Below are 14,838 nucleotides of genomic sequence, written 5' to 3' on the forward strand. Positions count from 1 at the left end.
GAGTCGGACACGACTGAATCGACTTAGCAGCAGCAGTGGATACTGAGGGATTCTGGGGATGCTGAGGGGAGGCTGAGGGATGCTGGGGGATGCTCTCTCTTTCACACACACACACACACACATGCACACAAAACCCTGCACAGCTCCTACTTGCCAGGCTCAACATCCACTTTCCAACAGAACATCAAAATCCTTTCTGTTTTCATCTTCCCAAATAGTTAAGCCATTTTGGATACAAATTTGTGTGTGCAGGGGTGTTTCCTCTCCAGTGAGCAAAACTGAGCGGGTAATACTTTTTTTTTTTTTTTTTTCTGGCTACAACATGTAAGGAAAATTCTGTAGTTGGAGGAGGTTGGCTTCTGGAATGTACAGCCCTGAGGCCATCATACTGCAACCTTGGCTGGCATGGGGGATGGGGACAGGGAGAGAACGTGACAAGCCACGACGCCTGGACTCACAGAGGCAGATCCTGGAGCTGTGGACGGGAGGGCCCGTCTGGCTGGGCACAGAGCATGCTCCCTGCGCCCTGGGCAGGTGGCACCTGCTGATCAGGGTGTCTGGGCTGGGGATTCCAGGCGGGGCTCTCCTGCACTTGGTTGGCAGTAAGAACCCACACCCTGCAGGCTGCTCTCCCCTATCTCTTCTCCCTTGTCTCCTCCTTTAGAGCTTCCTGGGTTTGGGGACTGAACGTTAGAATGATGTGCTTTGCAATCAAGTGGGGAGTCTCACTACCTTTTGGTCTTAAGTTTAATCCAGAAGAATCTGAGGCTGAAAAGCAAAAGCATATGGCTTCCTTCTCCCTCATCTATCAAGTTCATTCTCATCCTCCGATCCACCCTCTGGAAAACACGTGGCCAAGCGAGGCCCACGTGGCTCTCTGGAGCCCTGCGCCCAACCCCAGCCGCCCCAAGCTCTGGGCCCGCCGGCCAAGCTCACCTGGTGATCACGTAGGGCGCAAAGCACACGAGGAAGGTGCCTATGAAGGTGCTGATCTTCTTGGTGGCTCGCTGCCGCCGCCTCTTCTGCTCCTCCAGACAGCGTTCCCGCACACTGCGCACAAGAGGGGGAGAAGGTGAGTCACGGGGCGGGCGGCCAGGCACAGGGACTCACTTTCACGTGTGCAGGTGGTGGCTGTGAGAGTGGGAACTTGGCCATGGAGCCAGAGAGACACGAGCTCAACTAGGCTCTAAGCATGTGACCTGGGGTAACTTGTCTGACATCACTGGGTCGTCATCTATAAAATACGGAGAGTAATACAACAAAGCTCTGCACACAGCGGCAAGGGAGGGTGGACCCACTGGGAGATTAGGACTGACATATATACACTGAAGTGAAAGTGAAGTGGCTCAGTCATGTCTGACTCTGCAATCCCATGGACTGTAGCCTACCAGGCTCCTCCGTCCATGGGATTTTCCAGGCAAGAATACTGGAGTGGGTTGCCATTTCCTTCTCCAGGGGATCTTCCTGACCCAGGGATCGAACCCAGGTCTCCGGCCTCGTAGGCAGATGCTTTATCATCTGAGCCACCAGGGAAGTCCATGTATACGCTACCATGTGCTAAACAGATAAGCTAGTGGGAAGCTTCTGTACAACGGGGGTACCTCAGCTTGGTGCTCTGTGATGACCTAGAGGGCGAGATGGGGGTGGGGTGGGAGGGAGGCGCCAGAGAGAGAGGCTGTATGTACGCATATAGCTGATTCACTTCGTTGTACAACAGAAATTGACACAACATTATAAAGCAATTGTTATCCAATTAAAAAAAATGACATAAAATAAAGTGCTGCAAAAGGCTGCTTTGAGAATTAAATGCCTGAAGCATACAAAGCAATTAGCACAGTGCCCAAGCAAGTGCAAATAAACACACTCCCTAGGTAGTATCTCTAGTTCTTACCTTTACCTTATCTAATTATTATCTCTAATTCTTTATCTTTTGATCCTGCCAGGTAAGTGTTACTTGCCCTGCCTTATAATGAAGACCCTGAGTTCACTGAGGCCAAATGATTTGCTCAGCTGGTAAGCGGTTGCAGAATTTGAATGCGTGTCTGGGTGACTGGAGGCAGGTACCCTCCAGCTGGGGCAGCCTGGACTCTGTATGCATTGTGGCCCGGGCTTCCTTTCCTCCACACCTTCAGCCCTATTTCTTCCACCCCAAAGCCCCAGCAAGCCCAGGGCTACAGACATGACATTATCAGGTGACTGAAGAAGTTACTTGATTCCTTCAGAGATGAAGCTCGGTGAAGCTACAGGACCATTAAGCCCCTGGAGAATCAGGGACACAGCTCTGAGGATGCTCACCTGCACCTCTAACCACACCCTGTTCCTGACTCCGCTCTGCTCCCCACCTTTCGAGAACTGACATCTTAGGCCAGCTGGGAGCAGCGGTTCTTGCAACCCCTTTCCTGCAGCCTCAGCAAAATGCACGCGCAACAGCCGGGCTGTCCATCTCCACAAGCGAGGCATCACGTCCTCCAGATCACAGGCCCAATGTGGCCATGTGTTCCTACTTTTTACTTATTTTTTTATAATTAAAAATATATTGATTTATTTTAATTGGAGGATAATTACAATATTGTGATGGTTTCTGCCATACATTAGTATGAATCGGCCACAGGCATACATTAAAATAAATGACATGATTGCAGAAGTGGACAGGGAAGCAGACTGTGGACAGAGTCATCAGGAGGAAAGGTAACTTGGCAGAAGTCAGGCCAGGGCTGCAATGTGTGCATGAGTGCATGTTCAGTCTCTGTCGTGTCTGACTCTGCGGCCCCATGGACTGTAGCCACCAGACTCCTCTGTCCATGGGATACTCCAGGAAAGAATACTGGAGTGGGGTGCCATTTCCTTCTCCAGGGGATCTTCCCACCCCAGGGATCAAACCCGAGTCTCTTGTGTCTCCGGCATTGGCAAGCTGGTTCTTTACCACTAGCGCCACCTGGCAAGCCCAGACCAAGCTCTAGGGACATGGAATTTATTGCCCAAATGCCCTGGTCCTGCTTCCAGAAGGTGTGCAGGCGTCATCCTTGGCCCCATCCTCCTAAGGGTGGACTGTGCCACCTCTGTGCTCGGCTGGAGACCAGAGACATGACATCTGTGAGCAACATGTGGACGCAGATCCTGCCATGTCCACCTTGTACAATGGAAGCCCCTTTCTGTGCTGGGGGAGCCAGGCTGGGAGACGAGGCAGGCGGGCTGTATGCACAAAGCCAGTTCTGCTCTCCCTGCCGCATCTGAGGAGCCTGAGAACCCTCAGTTTGAACACAGCCTCGCAAAGCCTTCCAGACTGAACTTGCATCACCTGTGTCTCCTGCATTGGCAAGAAGATTCTTTACTACTGAGCCTCCTGGGAAGCCAGGCTGCAGTGACCTGATACCAAAATAGGTCAGTCTGTTCAATGAAAGCAAGGAGTGGGGAGAATGTTCATGAGCCAGGCTCGTGAGCAGCATGGACACCAAGGCAGCCTCCCCTTCCCTCCACAAGAACCAACATTTTACTAATTAATCACGGCTCTTCTTTGTCAGATTTCTAGCCACAGATGGACAACTCTATGTTACTTTGGACTGCTCCCCTAAAATTCCTGCAGATTTTTTTTCCTCCGTTGACTGTATCCTTCCAGGAATTTAGAAAGTTGAGAACTGGAGTCTGGCCCAGTACAGACAGATTTCATACTGGCTGAAATGTATTACTCATGACTAACATCATGAATTAATTTCTAATCACTCATATCAGTAGCCACCCACATTTCTTGATTTCTTGATTTAATATATATGCTATCTTAGATACTGTGATAGGGGTTCATTTGCATTCATTGATTTGATACTCACATCTCTATAATACAGTAAGTAAAGTCACTCAGTTATGTCCAACTCTTTGCGACCCCAGGGACTGCAGCCCACCAGGCTCCTCCATCCATGGAATTTTCTAGGCAAGAGTACTGAAGTGGGTTGCCATTTCCTTCTCTAGGGGATCTTCCCGAACTAGGGATTGAACCCAGGTCTCCTGCATTGCGGGCAGACGCTTTACCGTCTGAGCCACCAGGGAATCCCAATCCTATGAGATTAGGACTGATAAACTGTAATCTTCACTTTTTCAGATGAGACAGAGGCACAGAGAAGTTAAGTAACTTGCTCAAGATCGCACAGTGATCGGGAGAAGGGCGGCAGTGGGGTGACCGACTTGCCCCAGGTAATCAGGACTGTCCCGGGTTTAGTACTGAAAGTCCTGCAGCCTGGATGGTTTACACAGGGCTGCTGGGTTTTCAGACTGAGGATCCCACATCTGAGGACCACTCTCCGTCTCGGGCAACGCAGGATGGTTGGTCTCCCTAAGTGATGGCAGTAGTTGAACCCAGGTCATCTGACTCTGAGTGTCACCTGCCAACTCACTGGGGTCATTACACCTCCCTGAGGATTTGTGTACATCATCTCATTCAGAAAATCTGAAGCATACAACCAAGAAGGCAGAGAACAGAAGGGCGATTTTGCCTAAAGTCACACAGCAAAAGTCATCGTAAATCTTTTCACTTTCCATTTACACCTGGGTGTCTGTAGCATCTTCTTGCAAAGACCTCTGGCTCTTGTGACTTGTGCATATATAAGTGGGCATGGAGAGAAGGCACGGGTCCCCACCCTGGAGATCTGGGTGCAGTGAGGTGACCAGCCCGTCTTGGTTTGCCTGAAACGGTCTTGATTTTCAGGCTCAAAGTCACACATCCTGGGAGCCCTCACAGTCCCAGGCAAATCAGAACAACAGTCACCCTCGTGGCATGTCTGGTACATTCTTTACAACACAGGACCTCTTGTTTTAATAATGAAATCCTTCTCTCAAAACTCAGTGTGATCAGTGTAGGAATTGCAGATGTGGGGGCTGAGCTAGGAGTCCCGAGTCATCACAGTACACTCACCCACTGGAAGGAGTACAGGATTCTGGACATCTCCTTGAAAATGAGGATCACTTTCATTTACCGTAAATGACTCATCAAGGGGCACCAGAGAATCTGGTGGTGACACTGGAAGCTGGCCCTCCTCCGGGGTGTGACCCCCAGCCATGTTTTCCTTTTCTCAGACATTTTAGAGTAACCCTGATCAGTGAGCACGCTCTGGCTATGTGTCCTAGTCCCAGCTGTGCCCTCACAGCTGTGTGGCCTCAGGGAAGTCACTCAACCTCTCTGAATCTGGTTCCTCATTTATCGGAGGTGGATTTCACAGTTAGGCCTATAGCTAGAGCAGCCACTTAGCAGAGACTAAGTGACTCATCTGCTACCCAGCTCTGGAGGAGAGAGAAGCTTCCTCTGCTCCCCCCAACCCCACCCCTGAGGGGGCACTTGGGTTCCTGCTGAGGGTCTGAGGACCCAACTGTCTCCCCAAGAGCAGCATCTCTTCCTCCCACCACAGCAGACAATCCTGCCCCCGAGCCTTGAGGAATATTTAAAGACAGACATTCATTAAAGCTTTGAAGGTCCTCAGAAAGATAAACAGAAACATCTCAGGGACTCTCCGAGGAATAAAACAGACCCTTCAGAGGCTAGCACGATCAAGGTCACTCTTCATTGTAAAAACCTGTGCCTGTGGGGAATTCATTTTATCTGTTCCTGCAAAGCTTTGTACAGGAGAGAAGGATTAAACAGCAGGCACTCCACAGACACATTCCTTTTCTGGGTTCCCACACTACGAAGCTCAACATCTTGTACCCAGAAAAACGTAACGAGAGTATGCCATCTGAAGTAATGAACAACCCTTAAGAAAATTAATACTCAGTTATTTTAAAGTGACCTTATCAAAAGTGATGATAGTAGAAATCTGCTCTAGCACAGATTTTTTTTAAAGCTGAGACTTAAGAATCTTGAGCCTTTCAGACAAAGCAAGGCTTATCAATAGAATGTGAAGCTGTGAACCCTTCCATGGCCGAGAGTCCTCTCTGGTTAATACTGAGTGGTCAGCACACAAGCAGCGCCAGAGCCAGACCTCTGGGCTTAAGTCTATGCTTCTTGTACTGACCTGTTGTGCGGCTTTAGGCAAGTCACACAGCTCTTTGTGCATCAGCCTCTTCATTTCTAAAATGGGGACAAGGTAAGTACCTGTGTGGCAGGATCCTATTGAGTTTATCTAAGTGAACAGCCCGGAAGGAGCTAAGACAGTGCTTGACTCAGAGTCAGCATTCACTCAGTGTGGATCCTAAGTGTTAATCACTCAGTATGTATCTAGGAAACAATGCCTACGGCCCAGCACTGCCTTGAACCCCCAAACTCCCTCCCACTGCAAACTTTCTCTTCCTGTATCTATGAGAGAGCACACTGTGACTACAGACTGTTGCCAGTAAGATCTGAGCTTGAGTCTGGGCTCCCATGCAGCGCAGAGGGTGAGAGGCCCGAAGCTCTCTTGGCCAGGTTCATTGGCCCAGAGTGCAAGCACAGTGCCAGTGTGTGTGTGTGTGTGTGTGTGTGTGTGTGTGTGTGTGTTGGGTAGGGCGGGGGGCGGGGGGAGCAGAGTTGGTCCCAAAGGCTATGACAAGACACAGTATTCCCTTGAGCCAAAAGGAGATGGGCTCTCCAGGTGACATGTGGGGTCAAAGACATGTTCCCCAGGAGGCTTCAGGAATGGGGCAGAAGGATGGATTATCCTGGGGATATCTGAAAAGTCAGCACATGAGGTGATTGTGGCTAAAACATGTGGGGGGTGGGTCCTGACTGACCCCCAGAGGACAGTAGCTGGCCCAGGACTCAGAGAGACATCTGGATTTGCCTTCTGGCTTTTTGGAAAATGAAACAAAAGGCTAGGAAACAGGTTGACTGATGGTGGAGAAAAGCCTCGAGCTTGGGGTCAGGACTGGTGTGAGCAATCCTGCCCTGAGACCTGAAAGGTGGGGGCCTGTCCTGGGCCCTGGATACTGAGGGATCCAGGCCTCCCCAGGAAATGAAGAGTTCAGAGCTAAGGGGATGGGCACACTCAGAACCCACATGCTCCATCCTAGACCAAGCTGTGTGTGTGTGTGTGTGTGTGTGTGTGTGTGTGTGTGTGTGCGCTAAGTCACTTCAATCATGCCCCACTCTTTGCAACTCTGTGGACAGTAACCCACCAGACTCCTCTGTCCATGAGATGCTCTAGGCAAGAATACTGGAGAGGGTTGCCATGCCCTCCTCCTCCAGGGGATCTTCCCAACCCAGGGATCAAACCCGAGTCTCTTGTGTCTCCTGAATTGGCAAGCTGGTACTTTACCACCAGTGCCACCTGACCAAACTCTAGAAATATGGAATTTTTTGCCCAAATGCCCTGGTCCTGCTTCCAGAAGGTGTGCAGGCACCATCCTTGGCCCCATCCTCCTTGGCCCCATCCTCCTAAGGGTGGACTGTGCCACCTCTGTGCTCAGCTGGAGACCAGAGACATGACATCTGTGAGCAACATGTGGATGCAGATCCTGCAGTGTCCACCTTGTACAACAGAGGCCCCTTTCTGAGCTGGGGGAGCCAGGCTGGGAGACGAGGCAGGTGGGCTGTGTGCACAAAGCCAGTTCTGCTCTCCTCACCACGTCCGAGGAACCTGAGAACCCTCAGTTTGAACCCAGCCTTGCAAAGCGTTATAAATGTGTACTTCTCAAGGCAGAAGGTTAGAACATCTTTCATTTAACAGTTTGTAAGTGCCAAAGAATTGATGCTTTTATACTGTGGTGTTGGAGAAGACTCTTGAGAGCCCCTTGGACTGCAAGGAGATTCAACCAGTCCATCCTAAAGAAAATCAGTCCTGAATATTCATTGGAAGGACTGATGCTGAAGCTGAAACTCCAATACTTTGGCCACCTGATGTGAAGAACTGACTCATTGGAAAAGACCCTGATGCTGGGAAAGACTGAAGGTGGGAGGAGAAGGGGATGACAGAGGATGAGATGGTTGGATGGCATCACCGACTCAATGGACATGAATCTGAGTAAACTCCAGGAGTTGGTGATGGACAGGGAGGCCTGGGGTGCTACAGTCCATGGGGTCGCAAAGAGTCAGACATGACTGAGCAACTGAGCTGAACTGAACTGAAGTTGAATTTAGAAAATCTCAATATTCACGTAGATGGCTTGTGAAACTCCATTTGTACTATTGCCGCATAATCCATAAACCTTGGGGGCAGGCCGGGGTGGACCCACAATCTAGATCTGTTAAACATGGCAACTGCCCCCTCTTCCCTGGGGGTCGTAACTTCTTCATCTACAAAATCAACAGCACAGGGAGGGCCCTTCCATCTAGCTTTGCACAGTTCTGACACCCTCTGGCTCAGCTCTCACCCTATAGCCCTTGATCACAAGCATGCATTATGTTTCACCCAAGGTCCAGTCTGAAGTCATGAACCTGTGCCAGCCAGTGGTGCCTTCAACTACATGCAGAGAGCAGGGCTGCAGCATCAACACCAGGGGTCCCCAGGCAGGGCCCCCCATGCAGGGCCCCCCCTTAGGGCTCCCCATCGGCGTCCCTGAGGGCACCAGAGATAGGATCTGACTATAATCGGTTCCAAGTTGTGATCTGGGAGAACTGAACCCAGTAGACTGAGTGGTTAGAGACCAGGTGGGTAAAAACTATTAGTAATTCCCAATTCCTTTGTGACAGCAGTAACCCAAGAGACCACTCCAGAAAGATGGGAGAAGGGGGGGTCTCTCAGGGTCCCTGATTCAACTTAGAGCAGAGAGTCCCTGACCTTGAGGTGGTGCTGAAGCAGAGGAATCCAGCCCGTCATCCTCCCTGTCAAATGCTCTGCAGGAAGAGCCGGCATCACTCGGGAGCTTCCTGACAAATGCCACCCTGGGCCTCAGGGAAAACTCAAAATTAAGTCCCAGGAGGCCAGCAGGGTGGTGGCTGTGAAGTGAATCTTCTGGTGAACAAAATCACCATAACCTGCCACCCTGAACAAGGAAGCCTGACTTCTACTGATCGGGACTGGACTCCCCCAGCTCCCAGGACCAACTGGCCCTGGAAGCTGCCTGAAGCCTTAGTGCCGGAGGATGGGGGGACTAGGGGCAGCCTCCTCCTCCGATACCCTGGAGCTAGCTCTGCCGTTTCTCACTTGTGGGGAAGAAGAGTTTGGAACCTTCAAAAAAGAAGCCTGAGGATCCACTGTCCAAGACCTGGTGCCCTCCTGTGAGGCCACCGCTCACGCTCTCCCTCTGGGAGTGGACCCCATAGAAAAAGGCGGGCTGTGGTCACTGAAAGGACAGTGCAGTCGTGCCTGCCCACTCCTCTGCAACCTCTGGCCAGCCTCCGCCAGCAGGGCCTGTTGGAATCAGCAGAAGGCAATCCATCCCCACCATCTCCCAGAAGCCCTTCCTCTCCCTACTGCAGGCTGCTCTTGCTCCTTGGCCCTGCAGGACCCCAGGGCTCTGGGAAGAGGGTTTCCTCAGGGCTTCCTGGGGCTCAGAAGCAGTGAGCATCCACCTGAAAGGGCGCGGAGGAGGGAAGAGAGGCCCGGAGGCCAGCAGAGCACCTGCCTCTTCTCCTAACTCCCCTGGGACCTCTTTCCGTGGTGTCTGACCTGGAGTCCGTTAGACATCTGCAAGATTGGACCTGACCTAGGTGGCACAGCAGTAAAGAATCTGCCTGCCAATGCAGGAGACACAAGAGATGCAGGTTTGATCCCTGGGTTGGGAAGATTTCCCTGGAGGAGGAAATGGCAACCCACTCCAGTATTCTTGCCTGGAAAATTTCATGGACAGAGGAGCCTGGCAGGGTACAGTCCATGGGGTCACAAAGAAATGGACAAGACTGAGTAGCATCTTAAATGGGCTGAAAAGGAGCCACCGTCCTCCTGTTCTGGAAGTTGAAGGGAGGGTGGCGATGGGGTTTGTACTGGTCTAAATAAGAACTGATTCCTTTCCCAGCTGATTCCCTCCTCCACTGTTAGATTCTCAATGAGTGGGCTCACTCATTCAAGTGCCAGGAGTTCAACAACACTGCCTACCGCTTCTAGAGCGCTCCCCGTGAATGTCCTAGGGAAGACGCACCTTCTCAAGTGAGGTCCTCTCACCCCAGGGTGATGGGAAGGGGAACAGCACTGCGATCCTTAGGTGACACTGACCATGCATGGCCACGTGCTGCGAGGCAAGGCGAGTCTTTGTGTCGGTGCACACCTGTGGTCTGTTACACAGGGAGCTGACATACAAGCACGTAAGCCTGTGTGTGTGGAGCTCACACATTTTCATACATGGTTCACACGCCCTGGTGTCTCTCACAAGGGACGTAGTGTACATGATTCTGGGAGGAAGATTCTGCAACTAGAAGCTCTGGACCGGCATGTAATCTGGAAGGACCATCCTGAGGGGAACAGGGAACACAGGCTTACATGCCCTTCTGTGTTCAGACAGCGTGAAGCTCAAGGTCTTCTCTTTGTTTTTGCTCATGCGCAGAAGAACTCAGAACTGAAGGAGCCTTTGGTCAGACTGACTCCCCTCACCTAGGAGCTTGCTTCTTCCCGGCCCGGGAGGCATTCGCACCCTGGGGACGGAGCTCCCTCCCTGGCCCCTGGCCTCCCATGCACTGGTCCTCTCTGCCTGCCTCACTTTTCATGCCATCTTGACACCAAAACCCCCTTTCAAGGGTCCAGAGCATCAGGACATAAAATAGCAGAGTCTACAGAACAGAGACCCAGCAGCAGTTTCCCTCCTCACTTCCCTCTGCTTGTAAGGAAAGCCAAGGTGCTCTCAGGACAGCTCAGCTGAGTCTTTCCGCCTTCTGTCCCTGAGAGGCTGGGGGTGGGGGTGGGGGTGGGGGTGGGGGTGGGGGGATGGTAGGACTTGCTGGGGTAGGGGTGGGGAGAGGGAGGCACCCTAACCCACACTGCCCACCCCGAGCTGCCTTCCTGAGAAACAGCAGCCAGGGGAGGATGGAGGTGGGTGGGCAGGTTTCACCATGGGAGTCTCAGGATGACACCCTCCCTCTGCAGGTACTCCAAGTCCAGAAGACACCAGAGGGCGTTGTCTGGGAGGGACAGGAGGACCTCCCCAGCCTGACCCAGAGCCCTTCAGAGGCTCCTTTAAGGACCGCAGAGGAAGGGGCCGCCCAGGACTCTCTCTCTCTCCCCCTCTCCCTCTACCTCTCTCTCTCTATTGCACGCACACACACAGACACACACAAGCAGGAGACAGAGGCAGTGCCAGGCACCAGAGAAAGGAAAGAGCCAGCAGAGCATCACCCTGCTGTCTGAGACCTCTTAGCAGCACCCCAAGCATCCTGGTCAGGCTCTCAGGGCCTGATGAGAGCCATGCAAAGGCCTTCAACAGTGAACAGAGATCACTGCCTTCCCATATATGCTGTTACTTAAAGTGAACACCACACATGTAAAATAAGAAGCCCAGCAAAGTTCCGATTCTCTGTGGTTTCCATCCCCATGAGTCATGGAATGTATGCATTCATATCTCACCCACCTTTTGGGAGGTCCTGCTTGGTTGATACTCTAAGCACCTGTCTTGAGACTCACAACGTTGCCCCTTTCCCCTACCTCAGTTTTCCAAAGAGGACACGGAGGGTCGGTGTTAAAGGGGCTTGCACAAAGCTGCACGATGGAGCGTGGGGGGAGTCAAGGACCCCCTTTCCCACCCCGCGCCTCCACCGAGTCCCCCGCCCCGCGTCCTCACCTGGGGTGGATGTCCACCAGCAGCACCAGCGTCTGCATGGTGATCACATCGATGCGCTTGCAGTGGAAGCGGGCCACCTTGAGCACCTTGCAGTATGTGCAGCAGAGCACGACGAAGGAGAGCAGGAAGCTGAGAGCGTGGAAGGCGCCCGTGAAGACGGCGAAGCGCAGGCGCTCGTCGGGCCGCCGGCTGCAGAGCGTGCAGGACGCGTAGAGCTGGTGGAAGCCGAGCCAGGACAGGGCGAGCGCGGCGGCCGGGAAGGTGAGCGCGTGCAGCCACGTGTAGGCCACCATGAGCGCGGCGTCGCGGAGGCGCATCTTGGCGCGGTAGCTCAGCGGGAAGACCACGGCCACCCAGCGGTCGATGCTGAGCGCGGCCATGCTGAGCATGGAGTTGGCGGCCAGAAAGGTGTCGAGGAAGGCGGCCAGGCGGCACAGGCGGTCCCCAGCCGGCGGCCGCTGCGCCACGACGCCGGCCAGAGTGAGCGGCATGTTGACCACGGTGCACAGCAGGTTGCCGCACGTGAGGTTCAGGGTGAAGAGCGCCGGCGCCTGGCGGCGGATGTCGGCGCTGTGCAGCAGGCAGAGCAGCACCAGCGCATTGGACAGCAGCGAGACGCCCATCGTGCCCACCAGCAGCCCCGCCAGGCCCGCGTCCCACGAGTTCATGGTGCGCGCCCGCCGCCGGCGCTCAGGGCCCGCCGCCCCGCGCCGCCATGGCGCAGCCCGCCGCCGGCTCAGCCCCTCGGCGGCCGTGCAGCCGCCCCGCGCCCCCCGTTCCCCGCCGCCATGGCTCCCCCAGCCCCTCGCCCCCCGGAGAGGGCGCGCGGCCACCCCGGAGCCCGGCGCCACCTCCCGGGCAAGCGCCCCTGCGCCGCCGAACCCGGAGCTTTGCGCGCCCTCGGATCCCGGACTGCGGGCTCCGGCGGCCGCCTCTCACCCCATCCCTCCGCGCTCCGTCTCGGTCTCCGCGGCCCCTCCTGCAACCTTGCTTTCTCTGCCTCGCGTCTCTCCGCTGCTTGCTCTCCTCGCTCTTCCTCTCTGCCTTCCTCTCCACTTTCTCTCTCTCCCCCCTCTGCTGGGCTTTCTCACCCACTGCTGTTCTCTCCGTCTGTCTCTCGCACCCCTCACCAGTTTTCTCCTCCCCTCTTGTTCTTCCCTCTCCTCTCGTCTGGCTCACTCCAGAATCTGGCTGCTTCTATCACAGAAATTCTCCGCTGAGGCGCGCGAGCGCGCGCGCACACACACACTCAGAAAGAACCAGCCCTGAAGGCTCCGGTGCGGGGTGATTGGCTCTTGGTAGCTTCCTGTCTCCCACCCCCAACTCCCCAATCCTCCCCGAATGTGTGTCAAAGACAGGCTGAGTCAAGGAAGTCTGCCCGAGAAAAGGGAGGGATGTCTGGGCACCTTCATGCCTCAGGGCTACCCATCCGAGCCCCAGCGCCAGCTTGGCCAGACGTGGACGTGCCCAACCTGTCCCTCGGAGCCTCGCAGTGCTGAACTTTCTCCCTCTGTGGGCTGAGCGGGGGGAGCTCAGGTGGGCTCCGTTTGCCGAAATGGGAAGGAACACACCTCTCTCCAACCTCTGTGATCAAGCCCCTGGCCCCTGATGTCTCTCAAGGCCTCCCCATCCTGTCCCCGGGGCAGCAGCTACACCCCTGGGGGCGCTTGGTTCACGGGGCTGTCTTCCCACCGCCCTTCTGCCTGGGCTTCAGCCGCATCCTCAAGCCTACTGGGGTGATGCTGAGACATCCCCTAGTCCAGAGAGGGCTTTATCTGGCCCTGAGCGCTCACAGGTGGATGGATGGTTCTGCTTGTCCAAGGCCAGTCTCAGCAGAGCCCTGGGGTGGCTGATAACTCAGCACTCCCAGCCCAGGCTCCCCGTGGCCCTCTGCCAGCCCACACACCATGTGCTGTGGGTCTGGTGGGGCAGCTGGTTCCAGTCTGTGAGGGACCTGAATGCCACACCCTGCAGGAACCCTTCAGAAAAAGGGCAGGAGGGTGGCTGGTGTGGCTTGGTGGAGACCCTGAGAACTCTGAGCAAGCAGGCTCCCAGCTCCTCCTCGGGAAAGAGTGCACCGACTGTGGCCCTCCTGTTTCTGTCAGGGCCCCAGGTGGAGGGCTTCCAGGGTGATCCAGTGACTAAGAATCCGCCTGCCAATGCAGGAGACGCAGGTTCAAGCCCTGCTCCCAGAAGATCGCACATGTCAAGGGGCAGCTGAGCCAGTGCACCATAACTACGAAGCCTGCTCTCTGGAGATTGCAGGCTGCAACGAGAGGCCACCACAGCGGGAGGCTGGTGCGCGGCAACTGGAGAAGGGCCCCCACTTGGCACAGCTAGAGAAAGCCCGCGTGCAGCAATGAAGACCGAGTGCAGGCAAAAATAAATAAATCTTAAAAAAAAAGATCTTGGGGGAGGGTGTGTGGATCTGGGCTCCCCATCTTACCCTATGACTGAACCTTTACCAATACACCACTGATGTCACAGGATCCTGGCAAGTTACCAGACCTCAAGGAGCCTCATTGTCCTTCTTTCCCTCTCAGGGTTCTGGTAAGAAATAACTAAGACACTGTATATGCAGAGCTGTGCCCACCAGAGGAGGAAATGAACCGGAAGCCAGCCATCTCCTCATTGCTTGGCGCATCACGTGGCCTGCTGACTTCAGGGTTGGATATGTCTTCATTAGATACTTGGCATCAGAGTGAGATAGTCAATTGCGTATCTCCCCTGCTCCCAAAGACTTTGTCCCCACAAGTAGCCCCTAGCAAGAGACAGGTGACCACGTACTGTTTGTGGAATAAACGCGTGAGCTAAACACTGCTCTGAGCACTGTTGGGTCTACTCTTCTTATACTTCAGGGTTTATCAGAATCACCTGGGAAACTTGGGATGCTGGTTAAGAGTTAGATTCCTGGGTCACGAATCTGAGGCCGGATTGGGACCGACCCAAACCGACCATTCTTATGAGTTGTTCAGGTGATACTGATGAGGGTGGTCCATGACCATGCCCTGAGGAGCAAAGTCCAGGAGATGCAGTCAGGTGGGGGCGCTGGATGCCAACTCATCACGTGGTACTTCCTCCAGCAGTGGCCTAATGCTTTGGCCTGGAGGTTCCTGCTGGAGGGTCACCAGTGTGTGTAGGAAGTGCAGAGTGAAGTGTTAACTAGTCTCTTACAGCACAGTGGAGTTTATAAGACACGTCCAAACATTATTGCACTCCATTTCATCCCTGCCC

At 54.1% G+C, this 14,838-nt stretch overlaps 1 protein-coding gene across 1 annotated transcript in view; it reads right to left on the reverse strand.

The window, feature by feature from the left end:
- Positions 1–12,272, reverse strand: part of GPR26 (G protein-coupled receptor 26) — a 29,069-nt gene extending 16,797 nt beyond the window's left edge. Inside the window, exons 1-2 of the mRNA XM_005895082.2 lie at positions 11,605–12,272; positions 937–1,050 (exon numbers count right to left, since the gene is read on the reverse strand). Of these exons, the coding sequence (XP_005895144.2) occupies positions 937–1,050; positions 11,605–12,272 (782 nt within the window). The remainder of the gene's footprint in view (positions 1–936; positions 1,051–11,604) is intronic.
- Between the last annotated feature and the right edge of the window lie 2,566 nt (positions 12,273–14,838).

Source organism: Bos mutus, chromosome 26 (assembly GCF_027580195.1).
Source record: "Bos mutus isolate GX-2022 chromosome 26, NWIPB_WYAK_1.1, whole genome shotgun sequence".
NCBI classification, from domain to species: Eukaryota; Metazoa; Chordata; class Mammalia; order Artiodactyla; family Bovidae; genus Bos; species Bos mutus.